The 18,909-nt window shown below is 43.5% G+C and overlaps 1 protein-coding gene across 4 annotated transcripts in view; it reads left to right on the top strand.

Annotated features, from left to right (window-relative positions):
• The window catches only part of GABPB2 (GA binding protein transcription factor subunit beta 2), an 80,396-nt gene extending 66,755 nt beyond the window's left edge, over positions 1–13,641 (top strand). For all 4 annotated transcript variants that reach the window (XM_085640086.1, XM_085640089.1, XM_085640087.1 and 1 more), the window contains one exon: positions 9,155–13,641. In XM_085640086.1, coding sequence (XP_085496212.1) covers positions 9,155–9,451 — 297 coding nt within the window. In that variant the 3' untranslated portion in view covers positions 9,452–13,641. The remainder of the gene's footprint in view (positions 1–9,154) is intronic.
• Positions 13,642–18,909: the final 5,268 nt, after the last annotated feature.

Genomic DNA, 18,909 nt, shown 5'->3' with positions numbered 1-18,909 from the left:
TTTGAAACTTAAAATATTCATCTAAAATCAGCCGAAAAACGAAAACAAATGTACTCACCTATTAGTAGAGATCCCAGTGCTGGATCTTGGTGCCCAGCACTGACCCTGCAAAGTAATTACAACCGTACTTGCCGCTAACTTGATTTTCCTCCATAGGATAACATTGCCTGGTTTTCACCAGAAATTCTTCCAAGTGTCGATTTTTGAAACTTACAAATATTCCTTAAAAATCGCCTGTATAACAAAAACACTTTCTTCCAACTGTTTACAGGAGATGCACCAGTGCTGGATCCAGGATCCAACACTGAGTTAGAAAAAGTACCGATAACCCTACTTACCTGTTATGTGAATTTCCTCCCATAGGATAACATTGGTGATTCTATGTGAAAAAGTTTCCAAGTGTCAACTTTTAAAATACAATAATATTCCTTAAAAATCATTCCTGTAACTTAAACGTATTTACTTACCTGTTTCCAGGAACTGTCCCAGGATTGAATCTAGGATCCAGTCCTGAGGTTAGAAAAGTAATCCTAAAAGTAATCTATTGCATTTACTTAGAAATTCCTATTGAGCTCAATGTATAATTGTGTTTGAATTGTGTTGCCCATTGCAACAACTGTAACTATTTCATTCAAAAGTCTATTGCCTATTGAAAAGTATTTAACTAAAGTATCTCATTCTGATAAAGTATATTTTGATACCCTATTGTTGGTTCTAAAATAAAACAACTATATCTTTTGATACAAAACCATTGGCCTAGAATTCAGTTCTTGAGTGTATGAGACCATTTGCTGACTGAGTGTGTACAACAAATGCTTTACACTGTCCTCTGATACTGCCATACTGCTCGACCAAGCTACCACTTTAGAGAGTAAGGTTATATCTAACGTTAGCCTTTGCCAAACCTCTGGTTACTGTGGATGCTGTACACACTGTACCTATTTGGGAACAGTATATACAGAGGTACTCTCTTACACACACCAAAGTTGTTTTCCGATCTAGTGGATATAGAGAGCAGGATGATGCAGCTAACCAGCGCATCAATACTTGTTGAAAATACAAAGGTGTTGGGTGTACAAACCGAAGCCAGAAACTGCCAGCCTAGCAGCATTGCTGCTGAAGACCCAGAATTTAGGAAACCGATCCATGTAAGTAATAAGAGAGGCTAGAAGGCCTACCACATGGAAGTTCGACACTGCAACATGGAAGAGGTTCATATACTAGTATAATAGGGAAAGAACTTGGAGATAGTTGGACAAGAGACATTATTATTGTCTGGTACCTCACCCACCTTCTAGATTAGAACCTATCCTACCACTCACTGAAGGTATGTCTTCCGGGTATGGTGGCATTCACAAGGGGTGCCAAAGGAAGTCGTTCCTTCTGCATCAGCCACCCACACCAACTTGGAACCGAAACTGAGTACTAACACAGTTGGTGAAGCAGCTGCTTGAACCAATACATTCATTAGGTCTTGTTTGCTTAACACTCGAGGTAGCCTTTCTGATCACCATGCCTTCTTTACAGAGAGTTAATGAGCTGCAAGTTCTCTCAACAGAAGAAGCTTAAATGCAGATACAGAGTGATAATAGGGACAAATCCACAATTTCTGCCCAAGATAATTTCACGCTTCCATGTCAATTAAGATATACAGCTACCAACTTGTTTCCAACAACCATGACCACAAGCAGAAGGAGCCCTACACTCGCTGGAGATCATAGCAGCCCTGTATTATGTACAAGAAACAAATATATTCAGGAACGGGAGCTACTTCATCTCCTTTGCACCATCAAGCAATACCTTGGCTGCCACCAAAGTGAGTCTCTCAAGAAGGATAGTTCAGACAATCCATACATGCCAAAAGGTGGCTGGAGTAGGGCTTGGGGGTGTGGTGGTGGGGGAGGGAGGGGGAGGGGGGGGGTAACCACCAACGGGTGGACTCTGCAAAACAAAATGGAGAGCTTGTTTCCATAATAGACATCTGTATGGCAGCCACATGGTGTACCTTTGCAAAACATTGTGACTATTCAGGTAATGTAAAAGCGCAGGTGGTAGAAAAAAACTCAACCAGGCCTCCTAAGAAGGGAGAATACAGGCACATAATCTGGGCAGTGCAGGTGAACCCTCAAAAGATTCAAGTTTCAAAACAAAATGGTTACATACCTGAAGGAGCAGTTAGCTAGTTTTTTATTCACATGCAACCCTCCCACCTTCCCAGAAATTAGGACGTTCACAACCAAGAGGTGTAGAACTGAGTCTATGGCCACCATTTTCTTAAGCTTGTCTTTTCCTTAGTGTCCGCATAACCTCAGCAATCCAAACAGTGATTATTTTTTTGCCACAGTAGTCTGTCACCAACCATGTGCTTACATTGCTGTTGCTTCATTGTCTTAATTAACCATTACTTTCCAGACATCACTTCTGCTATCAATATATCGTCCTCCTTTTCCTAACATTTATGACTGTTACTTCGAGTCCTTCTCTACAACCCCAATTTTTAATACCTACCGAGATTCTAACCTAAATATTCCTAATGTCTACATGTGCACATATGTTAATTGCCTGTAATAGATTTTAAATACATAGTTGATTTTTTAGGTCTAGGCAGCGCATGTGCTGTCTCTTTGAGATATTCTGTATCTAGGATACGGGCTCGAAAAAACACCCATCTTTTTCATTGGTTCCTCTTGCTGTCCTTTAGAAATGCTAGCTTTTCATTGGTGAATACACTTAGTAGTCCCTCATCTTGGAATTTTGCATCCTTCCATGAGGACTGCCTCTCCTACATGTGTTCTTACTGTTCTATTTACTTGTGTGATGAAACTTCGGTCATTTCATTTCCTTGCTGTGTGCCTCCCCCTCACTTCTCCCACAACACTGCTTGCGTCTCTTCTCTCCAGTGCCTCCCTCTCACCCCCTCCCCCACATCATTGCTCACAGGCCCCCACCACCACTCTGAGGTCACTGCTGTTTTGCTCCTTTGGTTTATTTAGGCAGTCTACCCTAGGCAGTCTACCCCCACCCCCTTATACCACACTGCTTTCCCGCCCCACAATCACGTTTGAATTCGTATGTCATTGCTTTGAATTCTTATGTTATTTTAAAATAGTGTATTATATTTATGGAGCATGCTGCTTTTATTTATATAGTATAGCGCTCAATGGTTGGGCTGACACCAGTCTTAAACACCGATCCCCAGCTTCCCAGTTGGCAGCCCTCACCGCTAAACCATATCCTTTCCCTAGCCCTGTTGCAGTACCATATGTGGCCAAAAGAGGTCCCAATAGGCACCCAGTACCAGCCTATGGTACTGCACCCTCACATCACTGCTTGTTTTTAGGTCTCGCCTAGGCAGCGCGCATGCGCTGCTCTAGGAGGGCCTTTAGCCATCGGTCTGCTTTTTCTCAAGCACACTCGTGCTTGTGCTGGCATCCACCTTGCGGAAGCGAGCAGCGGCGCGCGTGGTAATTGGAATGGCTCTTGCGCCCCCGCTGCTCGCTCCCACAAGGCGGATGCCAGCACGAGTGCCTTTGCCTGCCCTTTCGGGGCCGCGCCACGCTCCCTCACGCTTGTTCATTATTTTCATGTGCCGCCAAGAACTCCTATCGAGAGTCCACTTTTCATTATTTTTTTTGATGTGCCGCCAAGCAGTTCCAGCGCAGCACACCGTGCTTTCAATGCTCTTGCAGCGCCTGTTTCATGAGTGCTGCTCTTTTTCTTTTCAGTACGAGGCTCTTTTCAAAACCACCTCGCCTTCTTTTTCAGCCGAGGGCTTGTTATTTATCTACATCTGCCCTGTTGTAATTACAGTGTGTGATGTCAGCATGTAACGCTGCCTTCTGAACATGCTGCAGGAAAGAATGTGTAACAGTAAAACATGTTTGTCTTTCATGGTCCTCCTTTCTTTAGTAAGAGCACGGTTACGCCGCAACGCGAACAGAGAGCAAATGTATAACTAGAGAAGTATCCCTAGGGCACCCAATCCTTGTTTTTAGTCATGGATTCTTAGTATTCTCGTGCTCACTGTTGCATGTTTTCATTATAGTGGCTTAAGACTGAATTGGCCATTGACACAACATTTTCACACACTTCCAGGATCACACACAAATTTGTGACACAATTTACACTCCAGTTGCATAAAGAATGTGTCCACAAGACCACGCACCGTTCCAGTTCGCCGCCGCTGCTCTTGCACCAACTTTAGACACGTCTGCCTCATTAGGCTCATGAAATTTATTTATTTTAAACAGATGCTACTTTTCCGAATACTGTTAAACACGATTAAGGGACTATTGATTGCTCTCCCAGGTAGAAAGCAGGAAACAGGCAATGTAGCTGGACCTGCTTCTGATGACAGTCTATCAAATGTTGAAAGTTGAAAATAATTATTAGAAAAAATGTCTGCTTTCAAAAGAGCTGCATATGCTGGAGGTTCTATAGACCTAGTTAAAGTCCTTTTTAGGTCTCGGCTGCGAAGGCTGCGCTTGCGCAGTCTCGCTCCAAAATTTAATGTTTGAATGTTTGAACCCGCCCCTCTTCTCCCCTCTTCTCCATTGGCTGGCCTCCTAAATGCTGGTCAGCCATTGGAGAAGAGCTTTGTCTCTCCAAACAAGCCCTGTCTTTTTCGGATTCGGGGGCGTGTTTTTTCACTTCTTTTGCGTTTTTTAAGCCCTGCCCCTTTCCGCCCCGTTTACACGTGGTGGGCGTGTTTTTTTTTTTTTTTTAGTTTTTTACCGTCGGAAGGTTCCTCCATTTTGTGCGCGGTCGGGACGGAGTGGGACGCGGGGTCGCCTCTTCCTTGCTGCTCGGCGTTTCCTGGATCGGCGTTTCAAGTCCGGCCCTTTCAGGTAAAAGCACTCACTGATTTCTGATGTCTAGCAACATATTTTGTACATATTTTAAAAAAGAGCCCCGAACAAAACACAATGCACTCCGCTTTCACATGATTCGGCGTTTCAAGTCCGGCCCTTTCAGGTAAAAGCACTCACTGATTTCTGATGTCTAGCAACATATTTTGTACCTATTTTTAAAAAGAGCCCCAAACAATACACAGTGCACTCCGCTTTCACATGATTCTTTTTGTTGCTGATGGACACATCCAGGCGAGGAAAGAACAAACGGGACCCCCGCGGTGTGTGCTGGGACATGTTAAACGATTCCGCTGTTACATGGAAGTGCAAACATATTGGAGAGGCCAGGGCCGGCTTTAGCGTTGGTGGCGTGTGTGGTGCGACAATCGTTCCTAGCACCAACCCCCTTCGTGGATTCCCTCACTGCCACCTTCCCACGAGGCCCCTCATTGCTCCGTAGCCCTTCTGTTACGTTCATTCATTCCTTTTACGGCGCCACTCAGTCCAATGTAGGGTCCGTGTGGCAGTCTGTCGTATACTGTGTGGAAGCCTTGCTTATACTAATGGTGCACATACTCACAGTGCTTTCTGTCACGGGCTGGCTACTCATAGCACGTCCGTATTCCCCAGTGCACCAACCAGTGACTCTCCAGCCCCACATTTAGAATCTGTAGTGAGTGCATTAACCAACTGAGCCGTCCTGGCAGAGCAATGCATTTCCCACAGATACATTTCACTGGCATTTACTTTTCATTTACGGCGTGTGCATTACAAGTGATCTATAGGAGTTACCTATAGACGAAAGGCTAAAATAGTTACAGAACATTTTGTTCTTTTTAACTACCTGTCTGACCCAGTTCTCAAACTCCCTGGCCCCACCCCCATACTTCTCAGGCCCACAGTTCCCATACTTTTTAGGTCTCGGCTCTTGAACGAGATTTCAGTCAGTGGAGTTAACATCTAATGCTTAACCATTTGAAACTTCTCACAATTTTCTGGGAAAGAGAGGATTTCTTATTGTTCTTGTTGTTAAGAAAAATGCAGAAAGCCCAAAAAATCATTAGGAATGCATTTCATTTATGTCACACATTTTCTTCTTCAATAAAGCAAAAGTACACCTTCAGTAGAGAGGCTGTCAGTCCACATGTCTTTCTTAAGGACACTGGACCCTCATCCTGCCATCCAGTGCAAATTAATTTGTTGTCTCTTTTTTTACATGAGAAAAAGGGTAGAGTCGGTGTGCACGTAGCTACCAATATATGTGTTCACTCTTTAACGGTTTTATATTTCTAAAGGGATATTCTGTTTTTTTTCTCCCAGCATTGCATTAAATGCTTCCTTTAAGGCAGTCTGTTGGCTGACTTTTGTGCTTTGAGGGCATATTTATATGCAATTCTCGGTTCATCATGTCCCATGGCATAGCCATGTTATGTGTTATTGTGGAGTGTCTCTTCCCCCTATCAAATTCATCATTGCCAGCCCTCATCTCCTTTTTAGGTCTCAGCTAGCGAATGTGTATGTGTCTAGATCTATGTGTGTTTGGGTGGCTCTGTGTGTATGTGGGAGGCTCTATGTGTGTGTGTGTGTGTGTGTGCGTGCGTGTCCCTCTGTGTGGGTGGCTTTTTTTGTAGGTGGTTCTATGCGTGGGTGGCTCTGTCTGTGTGTGTGTGGGTGGCTCTATTTGTGTGTGGGTTGCTGTATGTGAATAGCTCTGTGTAGGTGCCTATGTGTGGGTGGCTCAGTGTGTGTGGGTGGCTTTGTGTGTGTGGCTCTGTGTGTGGGTGCAAATGCAATAGGTCTCGCATTTGAGAGAGATTAAGCTATTGACATTGTAAATAACAATGCCGTTTCTTTAAATGTTTTAAAAACAAAAACATAAACAAAAATAATGTCATGAGCAATGCCAATAGCTCTAAGTTTAACAATGCCGAGACCATTGCATTGTAAATGCTTGTCCTTCCTTGACGATTGGTGTCTCTATGTCACCGTATGACTGACAAAAGGGACAGTTCTAAAAATACAATTAATAATGATTCTTATTTAAGAGGTCTGTGGAGGTTTGTAGCACATTTCAGTTTCTACTCATGCACGTATGTCAAGTGCTGTTGAGTTTGTGTTTTAAGAGGCAGGGCGATTATGCCATTTACTGTTACATTATATATATATATATATATATATATTCACTGAAAAAACCATAGGTTTCACACACGTTATAGTTAGGAATTATCATTTACAAAACCTTGCAAATTCACTTAAAAAACCAATTATCATTTACAAAACCTTGCAAATTCACTTAAAAAAACCATAGGTTTCACAGATGTTATAGTTAGCTGTACATTTCACTCGTAAAAAACCAATGAAATTCCACGTTATAGTTAGATCAGGTAACTATAACTTGCGCGCCCACAATAAACTGCTGATGACGTCACATATTACATCACTCATGACATCAATGATGACATCTGAAATTACACATTGTGGATTGCGGTCGCGCAACTCTCTTCGTTGCCCCCTTTTCACGTTCCCCACCTTTGTTTGTCAGTGCGAGAGACAGAAAATGGCGGCCGACACTTCCTGATTTTGACCGATTCGAATATTTACAGTCATGTAACCACCAATCAGAATTGAGCTCGCGCACAGCACCGTACGCGTACGGTAAGCTTACGGTAAGCGCACGGAGCGCGCTTACAGATATATATATTGATTTAAATGCTATTTTCTCAGGACCTACTGAACAGATTTACACCAGACCTACAAAAGGCACATCCTTGACCTGAGGACTACCTCTCTGCCAAATTTCAAGTAATTCTGTTCAGCCGTTCGGGCTGTAGCTCGGACTAAAGGTCCTATGGGAAAATGCATGGGGAAAACGCGTTTGGGACCCCCCTTTTTTCTCAGCCCCCGCTTGACGAATCCCCCCCGAGCCTTTCAGGGTAGGAGCGGAGCGTGGCCCCCCATTCGTTTTGAAAATTTCGCGAGGATTCGTCGACCGGCGCCAAAGTTATTCCAAATAGAATGTTGCGGATTTCCTATGGAAACACGGTCCTAACTATAACTATCTTTTTTATAAGAATTGTTAAAATATGTTTTGATTTATAAACATGCTCATGGATTGTTCTGGTACGTTTATTTTTTTATTTCACACTTGTGACTCTGAATTACCTCCATTACATTTGTTTGCCTGCAGGGTGCAGTATGTCTCATGCATAGCATGCGAACGTGTGCTGAGTAAGATTAATTCTGTTTTTATGTCTTTATTTGTTGGGTCTTGTTTCTGCTTGTTTTTTTTAATTGTTTCTGTACACTTTGAAATTGTATTTGTTGCCAGAAATGTCTGATGGGTTATAACATGAAGTGCAATGTGCTATGCTCTGTGGAGATTTCAGAAATATTCCTGAATATATCTTTTTATAATTTACATTTCTTCTTGTGAAAGTAATTTCTTGGCAAAGACTTAATATTTCACTAAGCCTCTTTTTGCTGCTTATCTTTGCACAAATTCCACACATGGCAACATTCGCAATCACAGAAGGTGAAGATTTAGAAAAATTGCGTGGTATTTAATTCCCTCATGTAATTTCACTGCAGTGGGCGATATTTTAAGTGGGAGAAACCTAAATTAAAGCCATTTGTAACCTTAAGAGCCGTCGATATAAATTGTTAGCACGCCGCTGTTTGCATGTCCTTCCGACAATAAAGAATAGTAAATAAAACAAGCATTCACAATGCAAAAGGTCTCGCATTACTGAAAGTTTGAGCTATTGGCATTGCAAATAATGCAACGCCAGTAGCTCAAACTTTCAGTAATGCGAGATCTATTGCAATGCAAATTCCTGTTTTAATAATATGTTAACACTAAAAAGTTGGTTTAAATTTAATTGAAGAAGGTGAAATATTGGAAATATTTATTTAATGTTAAACTAAAATAGGATTTGCTAACCTCTAGTCTAATAAGTGTTAAATACTCAATTGGAATAATTTTCCATTTCTTCAAGTAAAAAAAACAACCCTAAAATATGTTTAAAACATTTACTAATTCAAGTAAATTAATTTGAATGTGTAAATGGACATTTACATTGCTCAATATTTACTTTAAATGGATGTAAATTGTTAACTACTTTTAAACAACTTATTTCCTTACCTCTTACTGTGGTAGTAGTAGTACGTCTCAGTAAATGGGAGCTTTACACCCAACCAATACTGGAACTGGCTTGCTGTATTGAAGTGTGATCGTATGCTGTCTTTGTTCAACCTCTTGTTTCCTGGTTAACCGCTAACCCTAAACTTATTTTTTCACTCCACAGACCAGTAATGATGATCGAGAGCGGGAGCTACTGCAACAGCAACTGCATGAAGCAAACTGCAAAGCTCAGGAATATCGCCAACAGCTGCTCAGGAAGGAGCAAGAAGCAGAACAGTACAGACTGAAACTGGAAGCCATGCGCCAGCACCAGACCAACGGAGATGAGCTTCCGGTTCTGGAGGAGATCAGTGGAGTAGACTCAGTCATTGTAACGTCTGATTTAATGGACGGCACAGTGACCACAGAAGTGGTGACAATGGAACAGTCAGCAGAAATTCCTATGGACACTGTGACATAGCTTACTCTCTTGAAAAGTTCCGCACCCTGGGCGCCGACGAGCTGTCGCCGCTTCCCGCATGGGCTGCACAGTCACAGGGAAGAGGCAGTCTGTAAAACTGGAAACGCAAGCAATGATTTGGTTGGAAAGCTATCCAAGGGCAGCTGCTGCACAGCAAAGAATCCTCAGGCCTTGAGCAAAAAAGAAAACTGTACACAACCATGCAGGCCTTTTGTGAAAGAGAGAGCTAAATAAAGAAAGTATGCTTCCATACAATAAAACTATTCCAGCATGAGGCAAACATGCGTACTATAAATGCCCATTTGCTGATGACCAACCTAAGTGCACCGATCAGGAGGAACCTCAGAGCCAAGCCTCTTGTGATCCTTGTTCATGCCCTGAATTTATTCTATTTTTTGCAACCAGCAAATATACTATTTTTATGTTATAGCTCCGCAGTGCCTGCTTGGATCTTTCCAGACCATAATAACAGGCTTATAAATAACAAAGTTGAAAGTGTTGCATTCATTTTTTTTTTTTTAGAAAAGAATTTGGCTTGATGATCACTATGACAGACTCTCGCTGGTTTCGGTCTTCCAAATCTGTTGGCCACTGAGGGGCTTTTGGCTTAAAAAAAGATTTAACTAGTATGTATTGGAACAGATGTAAATCCTACACAAAGCGCTTGTATTGGTGACTTCGGATGTCTGAAAACCTGTTGTAATCAAATTTCTTTGTTTACTCTAAAGTAGAGATGTCTTTGGCAAGTGCAGTCTACTTTCTGTGAGGTATGCTAGAAAACAGACCCTTCAGTTTTATGAAACCTTGGTCACGTTTTCGTTAGTATGTTGACACTGTTGGACAGTGGTGTTTAATCTGAATTGAATATGCAAACCACAGGCTCCGCCAGGCTGTGGTGGACGTTCTTGAGGCGGGCAGATCATCATTTATGGCCAATATCCCTCGCCCACCTTTGAAGATGTTGCTTTTCACTCTTTAGCTCTGGAATCTCTAAGCCAGGCTGGGCCAATAGTCAATGCTTTAATTGCTGTGCAATGAGCAAGCCTGATATTTGTATTAGCTTTACAACTATTAATGTTTGGCCTGCTATTACAATTGGGGAGGTTTTGTGCTGGGTTTAGAAATAGCACACCCTTAATAAGAGTAGCTATATTAAATAGGAGAGCCGTGTATCTATAGCTGCTGTGCTTGAGGGAACAGGCAGGCATTACTTGGTGTCATCACCTTTGGCCTGAAACAGTTTGTAAGGCCCCCTTGGCCAACCATGTCAAGTATAGATCCAATATGCATCTTTGTAGACCGTATTGTGGCTTGTAGTTGAAGGTCAGACCCATAGATGCAGCTTCTGCAAGGAGATCTCTTGCCTTTTTGGGAGGCTGCAGATTTAGGCAGAAACACTTGTACTGGGTAAAAAGGACTTAATGGTAACCTTTTAAAGATGTGGGGGATATCTCCTCCGCCTTTCATGCATTTTTCAGTTCTCTCTACCACATCAAGTTTGGTACCAGTAGGAGTATGTGGGTGTAATGTAACAAACAACTAATTGCTTCATTTTCTTTCACTGACGCGCGCTGTGCCTTTTGTAAGGAGGTTGCCTTATGTTTTTTACTTGTACATAATAAGATGAAGTCTGTGCTACTCCACATGTTTTGGCTGCACTGAGTTATCTAAATCTATTTTTAATGCAGACATTGTGAGGATGTAATGTTTTTTACGTGGTCTCGTATTGACTGTTGGTGCCTAAATGACTAACAAGTGATATTGACCACTACTAGTCAGGGAGCGAGCCGCAGGCTTCAACTTTAATTTTGCTCTTGAAAGTTGTGTGAGCTGCAGTTGTCCTTTGTAATTATTGCTCGCTCAGCATTATCTCTGCGGGATTCAAATTGTACTTACTCACTTGATTCTCCAAAGCAATAAGCAGCATTGTAGAGATGATATATTATGCAACTGTCTGTCCTGTACCATTATAGGTCGGATCATGAGTTGTTTGTAATAAGAAACTACCAGATTTTTTTTTTTTTCCTGGCTGAAGTTTTAGTAAAGGAAGCTAAATGACTAAAAGGTTTTTTCCCCTCTTCGTTCACTTCCCAGAGCTGCAATTCACGCCCTAATGATGCAGTTAAATACCTGAATGTGTCCTTAGTCTAATCCTAATAAAGCATCGGAGTTTATTTCAATCGGTTTAAGGAGGCACAGTCCAGCCTATTTATTTTGTTACAGGTACCTCCTTTTTTTTTTATGTTCCTTTCCTTTTATTGGAGTAGTTAAGTATTTTTACATTGTGTATGTTGGAAAATCTGCCATCTTTGTAAAGGATGGAAGTGCTTGTGTTCCCACAACCATCAATTTTCTGATCCCTTTTGTTTTATTACCCACATCTAAAAACAAGCCGTGAATCCGCTGTTATTGTGAAGTAACATGTTTTGACAGGCAATTTCAACAGGCCTGTAACAGGCCGTTGACGACCACTTTAGTTGTATGTGCTTGCCTAAGATGCCAATGGAGGACTTTCCGATCACCATTAAAAATGTAATTTTCTATGTTACATCTTGTCATTTTATCCCCCTGGATGTTGATCTTTTCAAGCTTACTTGAGAGAGCCCGATGTCTACTTTTGGCTTGGCCGCCGACTTATCGGCATTCAAGTAACCATACATTTAGGTGGTATGTGATACTGCATGGTTCAGGTAACTGTTTTGCACAGGCTTAAATGCAAGGGTCCACAATTGCCGGAAATACATCGGCAACCTTTCTCTCGTTTGATATGGAATGTATTTTTGCATACACCGGTCAGTTTTTCTCATGACACCATTAATGAGCTGTGCCTTTGTGGCGCCCTAAATGTCTGTTGCTCAATTTCCACTAAGTGGCACAGTGGGTGGTGTTTGGGTCAGGCAATAGGGAATGTTATCTTTAAACTTGTCATTAGGTTTGATTCAGACTTCACTTTAACACCAGAGAGCCTCGACCAGACTAAGGTGAATTGTCTCATTCATGGTTTCATGTCTGCATTATGATCCTCACCCACGCAAATCGAAGCTTTATGAAGAAGGTTTGGTTAGTTGGTCATTCAGCTGTGCCTCAAAGTTCTCATTTGATTCTCTGTTATACTCTATCTGACTTGTGCAAACTTGAATGTCGGTGCACTAGATTTTATCTTTGGCGGAGCCTTGTGTTTTTTCTACAAGGGGCACATTTTTATGGTCTTTTTTAGGAACTGTGAAGGGTTTAATGTGTTTACATACATCTCTGCCTTTAATTGCAGTGATTAGGGTTTGATTGCCTTTTACCTCCCAGTGTGGACAACAGAGGCTGTTGGTTGATGCAATACCATTTCAGAACAAATGATTCTGTGATTTTCAAATATCCCAAAATGTCTCTTTAAAAGAAAACTCTTTACTTTAGCACAATATATCAGGCCAAACTTGTTTTTGGTTTATGGTTGGCTATGAGCATCAACATTTTGCTTTGAAACTATAGACGATAGTGATTAATGATAAAGTAGATTAATATATAAAACCCCAAATATATGCAAATTATGATATTGCTTCCAATTACCATTAGGCAGTCTGCAGTGCTTGTGCATGAATCCTTGATACCTTCACTTTGTGAGCTAGTTAAGTGCCTTCGCTTTGTTTTGAATTAATCTTTAGCAGCTTAGGTAACCTTAGTAATATCTGCAAAGGTTCAATTTCCGGCATGTTATGGGAATGTGGTTTGGGTTTTTGTCTCGTTCTTTGCTTCTCGTTTTATTTCACTGGGATACCACATCTCAGAACACTTTCCACCACCGTAGCCTTCCTTTGTTACGGAGTCTGGCAGACAAAGAATAGGCACCGCCATAGGAAGTATGTAAATTGAAAAAAGTAAAATGGCCGCACCAATTTCTCCTTCCCACAATTCAATGAACGAGCTGCCCGACAGAGGCGCTTCCCGCTGCATTGAGCGCTACCTACACCCACCCACTCACAGCCAGGATAAAGGTTTGCACTGTAATTTCAGCATTTTCAAGTGCCGGAAACTGTCAAGGAGTCGAATAGCTTTATGTACAGGACACCATTTAGAAAGTATTCTTTTTTTTATATAATTAGGATAATGTTTTTAAAATATTGTTTAATGCTAATGTGTACATACATTTTGTACTATTGTTATAAAAATGTTTTCTTAATAAATCTCCGAAGTCTCTTTGTCTGTTCCATATGAGCTAATAGGTTTTCTTTGTGCCATGATCTGGATAAACAGAAGCACGCTCTGCAATTCCAAAAAACATAGACAATTAAAGGCAAAATCTTTGTTTTTTCAGTTGATTTGTTTTGCATTTAATGCTTCGTTTCAGGGGGTTCTTTTCTTGTCTCCCTTTATTTTTATCTTCTTGCTTTCAGTGTAGGGTTGAATGAAGTGTCATTTCTCTGAGGGTGGAGCTGTCCTGGTACATGCAAATAGGGGAAAATGTTTGGAAACTGCAAGACGTGGTAAAACGCCAACAATCTCATTGGTGAACAGCAACATAACGTTGTGTTCTTAAAACAGTGCTTTCAACCTTGTTTTCCCCTCATCTTTTCTGTTTCACCCCTCTTCTATTTGCTGTCCTCCAGGTGCGATACAGTGGAGTCATCCAGGGATGGAAAGCAGTGTTTCGTTTGTTAACGAATAATTATTTGCCGTGACCTAAAGTTTTGCTCAGAAGCCCTCTCGTGGGTCGGGGTGCCAAGTCTGTGCAGTCTTGATTCCACCTCACGCCTTCTTTTTTCACCACCAGACAGTCCCTGCTCCTTTATCGTACTTACTATTGCAGGTTCCTTTTCATCTCTGCCTTCTACCTTTGTCGTTTTTAGCTGTTTTTCTTCTCCTCCTTCCCTTGTGTGTTTTTGTTGCTGTCGTCTTCTGAGTTAGTCTGAAGAATAAGTGCCGGTGGGCCCCACCTGCAACCACCGGCTCAAATTAAACACCGAGGCCGGTGCCTTATCTTTGTGCATGTTGAAAGCTTTTACTGCGGTGTCCCAGGCTGTCTGTTCTTTTTGTGAAAATCTTGTATTTGCTTTCCCTGTGTACTGCTGGTTCTTTGCATGAGCTGCACTTCTGATTCCTGTCCTGTAACTATTTGGAAGGGTGAGGAAAGCCTGCATTGCTAATGCCACAGGTAAGTCTGTGTGTAAAGGAAGTTTGTTTTGGTTTTCTCATTCTGAACTTATTTGTGTGAGGTAACTCTTTTATGCTTGTATGTGCTATGTTTTGTGATAGAAGATTACACAGGTCCCACCCCTACTGTTATGTCTGTTACTCTGCTCCCAATTGCAATAGTGTAGTACATGTGGAGTGAAAATTGCACAGCTGCAGTTAGTGATGTACTGTGCACGCCTGTCTGTCGGAATGAAGCTTGAAGTGCTACTTACTATACTATACATTGTGGGTGTATCTGTTTATTAGCCTGTTCGGGCAAGGGATCTTCAGTGTTCTGCATATTCTCCTTGAGTTCACTCTCTTTCGTCTATTGGGCTCATGGTAGGTGTACAGGATGGATTTTGTGCCAGATTGACATTACATATAGGAGATTGGCTCTTTGCAATAGATAGTGGTAATTGTTACTTTCACATACCATCTAGACTCCTTGCAGACGTTCCATAAATTGTTGTGACATTAAACTGCCTAGAATGGTACCATTTGACCACCTTTGAATTGAGATTCTCTACGTATCTTCATAAAGGTGATGGCAGAAGTGAAAGCAGTCATTTACCAGCTGGAGTTTGACATTTATCAATGCTCAAATGACTGACTGGTTGGTTCGCCTCCCTGATCAGCCTTGGTCAGTTAGCCAATGTAGCAAGTCGTTTCCAAACTCCACCACTTCCTCCTCATTGTAGCTATCTTCGACTCGCAACGGTCGACTCGCAACTGTTTTTCCCTGACTGGCGCTATTCCCGTACTCCATCCCTTCCCTGTGGCAGAAAGCATGGTCTTTTTTTTTTTTGTCAAACTTATTTTTATTGAGAAATTTTCAATACAAAAGAATACACATCATCTCTCTCAACACAGTGAGCTTATATGTTAAAAACCTACAAAAGGGTTGAAGCCATAGCCCGTTGTCCAGCCATTAATCTGTCCCTTGATGCGTAGAAGATGCAAATACAATGGGTACAGTGTTCTAACATCGCAAGGGATCAAACCCGGGTCTAGCTTCCACAATAGACAAGTAGGGCACACGGCCTGCCAACCCTCCCATCTTTCCTTTGTTATGGGTTTCAGTTGACTCTTCCAAGAGAGAGGAGCAATACACAATAAAAAATAAAATAAAAAAAAACCTCCAGTCCAACAAAAACCAACCCTCCCTCCCCTCCCACGATGGCGACTGCTCCGGTACGAGTTATATCCTTAGGTAAATAGGCTGAGGCAGGTCTGAATTGAAAGAGGTGCCGTGTTCTAATAGAAGAAGGACACACGGCCATGGGCAAACCTCGGGAAAGAAACGCAACCAGCGGGCCCCACGTATATTCAAAGTTCTTATAATTATCTCGGAAGATATCAGCCATTCGTTCGAGGCTGAGTAGCCTCCACAGACGAGAGTGCCAGAGAGAGATTGCGGGAGTTGTTCTCTGTTTCCAAGAGGCCGCTATGGTCACCTTGGCCGCCCCTATACAGAGCCACATGATTTCCTTGTCTGCTCTGGTCTGGTGTTCGAGTGTCTGGTCGCGAAGCCCTAGTAGGATCTCTGCTATGGAGGTTGGGATGGGGTAGCCTAACATTTCCTTAATGTGCGCTAGTATTTCTTCCCAAAAGGGGCGCATAACAGGGCAATCCCACCATATGTGTCGGAAGTCACCAAGAAGTCCGCACCCCCTCCAACATCTATCCGAGGTGCTGGGAAAAATCTGTTAAAGTTTGGAAGGATAGAGATACCAATCCATCATGGTTTTAAGATGGGCTTCTCGGAGTTCCGTGGAGTGGTTGAATCTTGAGATATCCGTTCATAAGCGTGACCATTCCCCATCTGAGATGTCGCGCTGCAGCAGACCCTCCCACATGTTCATGTATCTTTGACGTGGTGAAAGCGCAGTGGCAAGCAGGTGAGAATACATGAATGTGATTGCCCCTTTCATAGTGGTGGCCTTTGCAAGGAAGCATTCAAAGTCTGTGGGGGGGGGGCGGGTGGCCGCCCCCCTCACACATGGAGTGAGAGCCCAGTGTATCAGCTGTGTGTAGTGGTACTGTTCCACGTTCCCCAGGCCATAATCGCGTTTGCAATTCTCAAATGTCCGGGGGTCCGCGTTGTGGAAAAGATGAGTCAGGGCCAAGCATCCACCCTCCCTCCAAGCATCAAAGGGGCCCTCGCGCATGGCCGGGGGAAAGGCCGGGTTAAAATGAAGAGGCGTGAAAGGGGAAGGGAACGAAGCCCACCGCTCGTCGCCCGCTAGGGAGTCCCATACCCTCAGGGTAGTGCGTGTAGGGGTGCTAAGGTATGCGTTCATGGGTCTATCTTTCTTGGGGCGCCATGCTAAGTCCCAAATGGTCCTCCCCGCCACACATCGGTCCATATGCAACCAGTGCTTTCAGAGTCTGGCTTGGACCACTCTACCAACACTCTAAGCTGAGCAGCCTTATAGTACAGAGCCAGATCTGGGAGGCCCACTCCCCCCGCCGCTTGCGGGCGGCGTAAAATGGTGAAGGAGAAACTGGCTCGCCCTCCCTGCCAAATAAAATGTAGGATCATAGATTTAATTCTGCGAAGAAAGTCTCGTTCCAATTCTATGGGTAGGGCCTGAAATAGGTATAGGAGCTTGGGGAGGAGGGTCATTTTAATGGCGTGCACCCGACCTAGCCAGGAAAGAAAGAGAGGTTTCCATCTAGCCAGATCTGCCTGAATGCGGGTGAGAGCAGGGGGAAAGTTAGCCCTAAAGAGATCCTCCACTCTGGCCGTCAGCATGACCCCCAAGTATTGTATAGAAGAGGTGGCCCATTGAAAATGGGTAAGGGATTGTAGGTCACGCACGGCGGTCTGCGACAGCGTGAGGTTAAGTATGTATGACTTGCCAAGATTGATCTTGAGGCCCGCCACCGCCTCGAATCTCCCCAGCTCCATCTGCAGGGGTGGGAGGGACCGAGCAGGTTCGGAGAGGGACAAAAGGATATCGTCCGCAAAAAGCGTGATCTTGTGGGAGTCCCCACTAAAGGGGATTCCCCGAATCTCCGAGTTGGCCCTGACAGCCAGCGCTAAAGGTTCAATGCTAAGGGCGAATAACAGGGGCGAGAGTGGGCATCCCTGACGGGTGCCCCTGGTATGAGGAAAAGGGGCTGAGTGCATCCCGTTGACCTGTACTCTAGAGCAAGGTTGAACGTAGTCGGCCCGAAGCATGGTAATGAAGTCATCTGCAAAACCGAAGCCCTTGAGGGTGTTAAAAAGAAACGACCAGTCCACTCTGACGAACGCCTTCTCAGCACCCAGGCCCACTAGGACAGCAGGGAGTTGTCGTTTGTTAGCCTTTTCTATCAAGTGGACTATGCGACGGGTGTTGTCGTGGGTCTGCCGGCTCTTAATAAAGCCCGATTGGTCAGGATGTATAAGGTCGGGCATAAGATCATTGAGCCGTGTCGCAATGATGGCGGAATAAAGCTTTGCATCGAGATTTAGCAGAGCGATGGGGCGGTAGGAGGCGCATTGTTGAGGGTCCTTCCCCGGCTTGGGTATAATCGATATTACCGCTTCAGTCATGGATCTAGTGGTCTCCCCCTCCTTCGCCATTTTGTTAAACAGTCTTGTGAGGTGCGGAATTAGATCAGGGGCGAAGGCTTTATAGAAGTGAGCGGTATAACCGTCGGGTCCTGGGGCCTTGTGAGGTTTAAGCGCTTTTATGGCGATCCCTATCTCTTCAGAAGTTATGGGAGCGGTGAGTGTGGTGTTCCACTCCGCCGAAACTTGTGGGAGGTGCAACGACCGGAGATACTCTTGTTGCCTGTTCGTATCTAGCTGATTAGCAGTGTACAGGGCCTTGTAATAGGCGCTAAAGATGTCAGCCTTGAGCTTGTCTTTGTGTGCGATTTCTCCATTCGCCCCCCGTACACCCCCTATGTACTCCCGTTCCCTTTTCTCCTTCAGTTGCCTGGCCAGGTGTTTCCCAATCTTATTGCCCTGGAGGTAAGAGAAATGGCGGAGTTTAAGAAGGGTGAGTTCCGCCCTGTTATTATAGATATTTCTAAGCTTGCCCCGCAGAGCCGTTAAGTTGCGGAAAGTCTCCCTGGTGGGGTTCATCTTATGACCTTGTTCAGTGTTGGCTACCTCCTGTTCCAAAGCCTCCCTCTCCCTGGTTTGCTGTTTGTTTAAAGCCGAGTTCAGGGCAATGCATTTCCCTCTAAGGACGACCTTAAACGCATCCCAAGTATTATACTCTGAGGTGTCTACGGGGTTGTTGTTAGTAAAAAAATCTGCTATCGTTTCTCTCAGCTCCGTACAGAGCACCTTGTCT

The sequence above is a fragment of the Triturus cristatus genome, chromosome 12, assembly GCF_964204655.1.
Source record: "Triturus cristatus chromosome 12, aTriCri1.1, whole genome shotgun sequence".
Classification (NCBI taxonomy): domain Eukaryota; kingdom Metazoa; phylum Chordata; class Amphibia; order Caudata; family Salamandridae; genus Triturus; species Triturus cristatus.
Note: the sequence above shows the minus strand (reverse complement) of the source record. Positions and strands in the feature narration are given on the sequence as shown.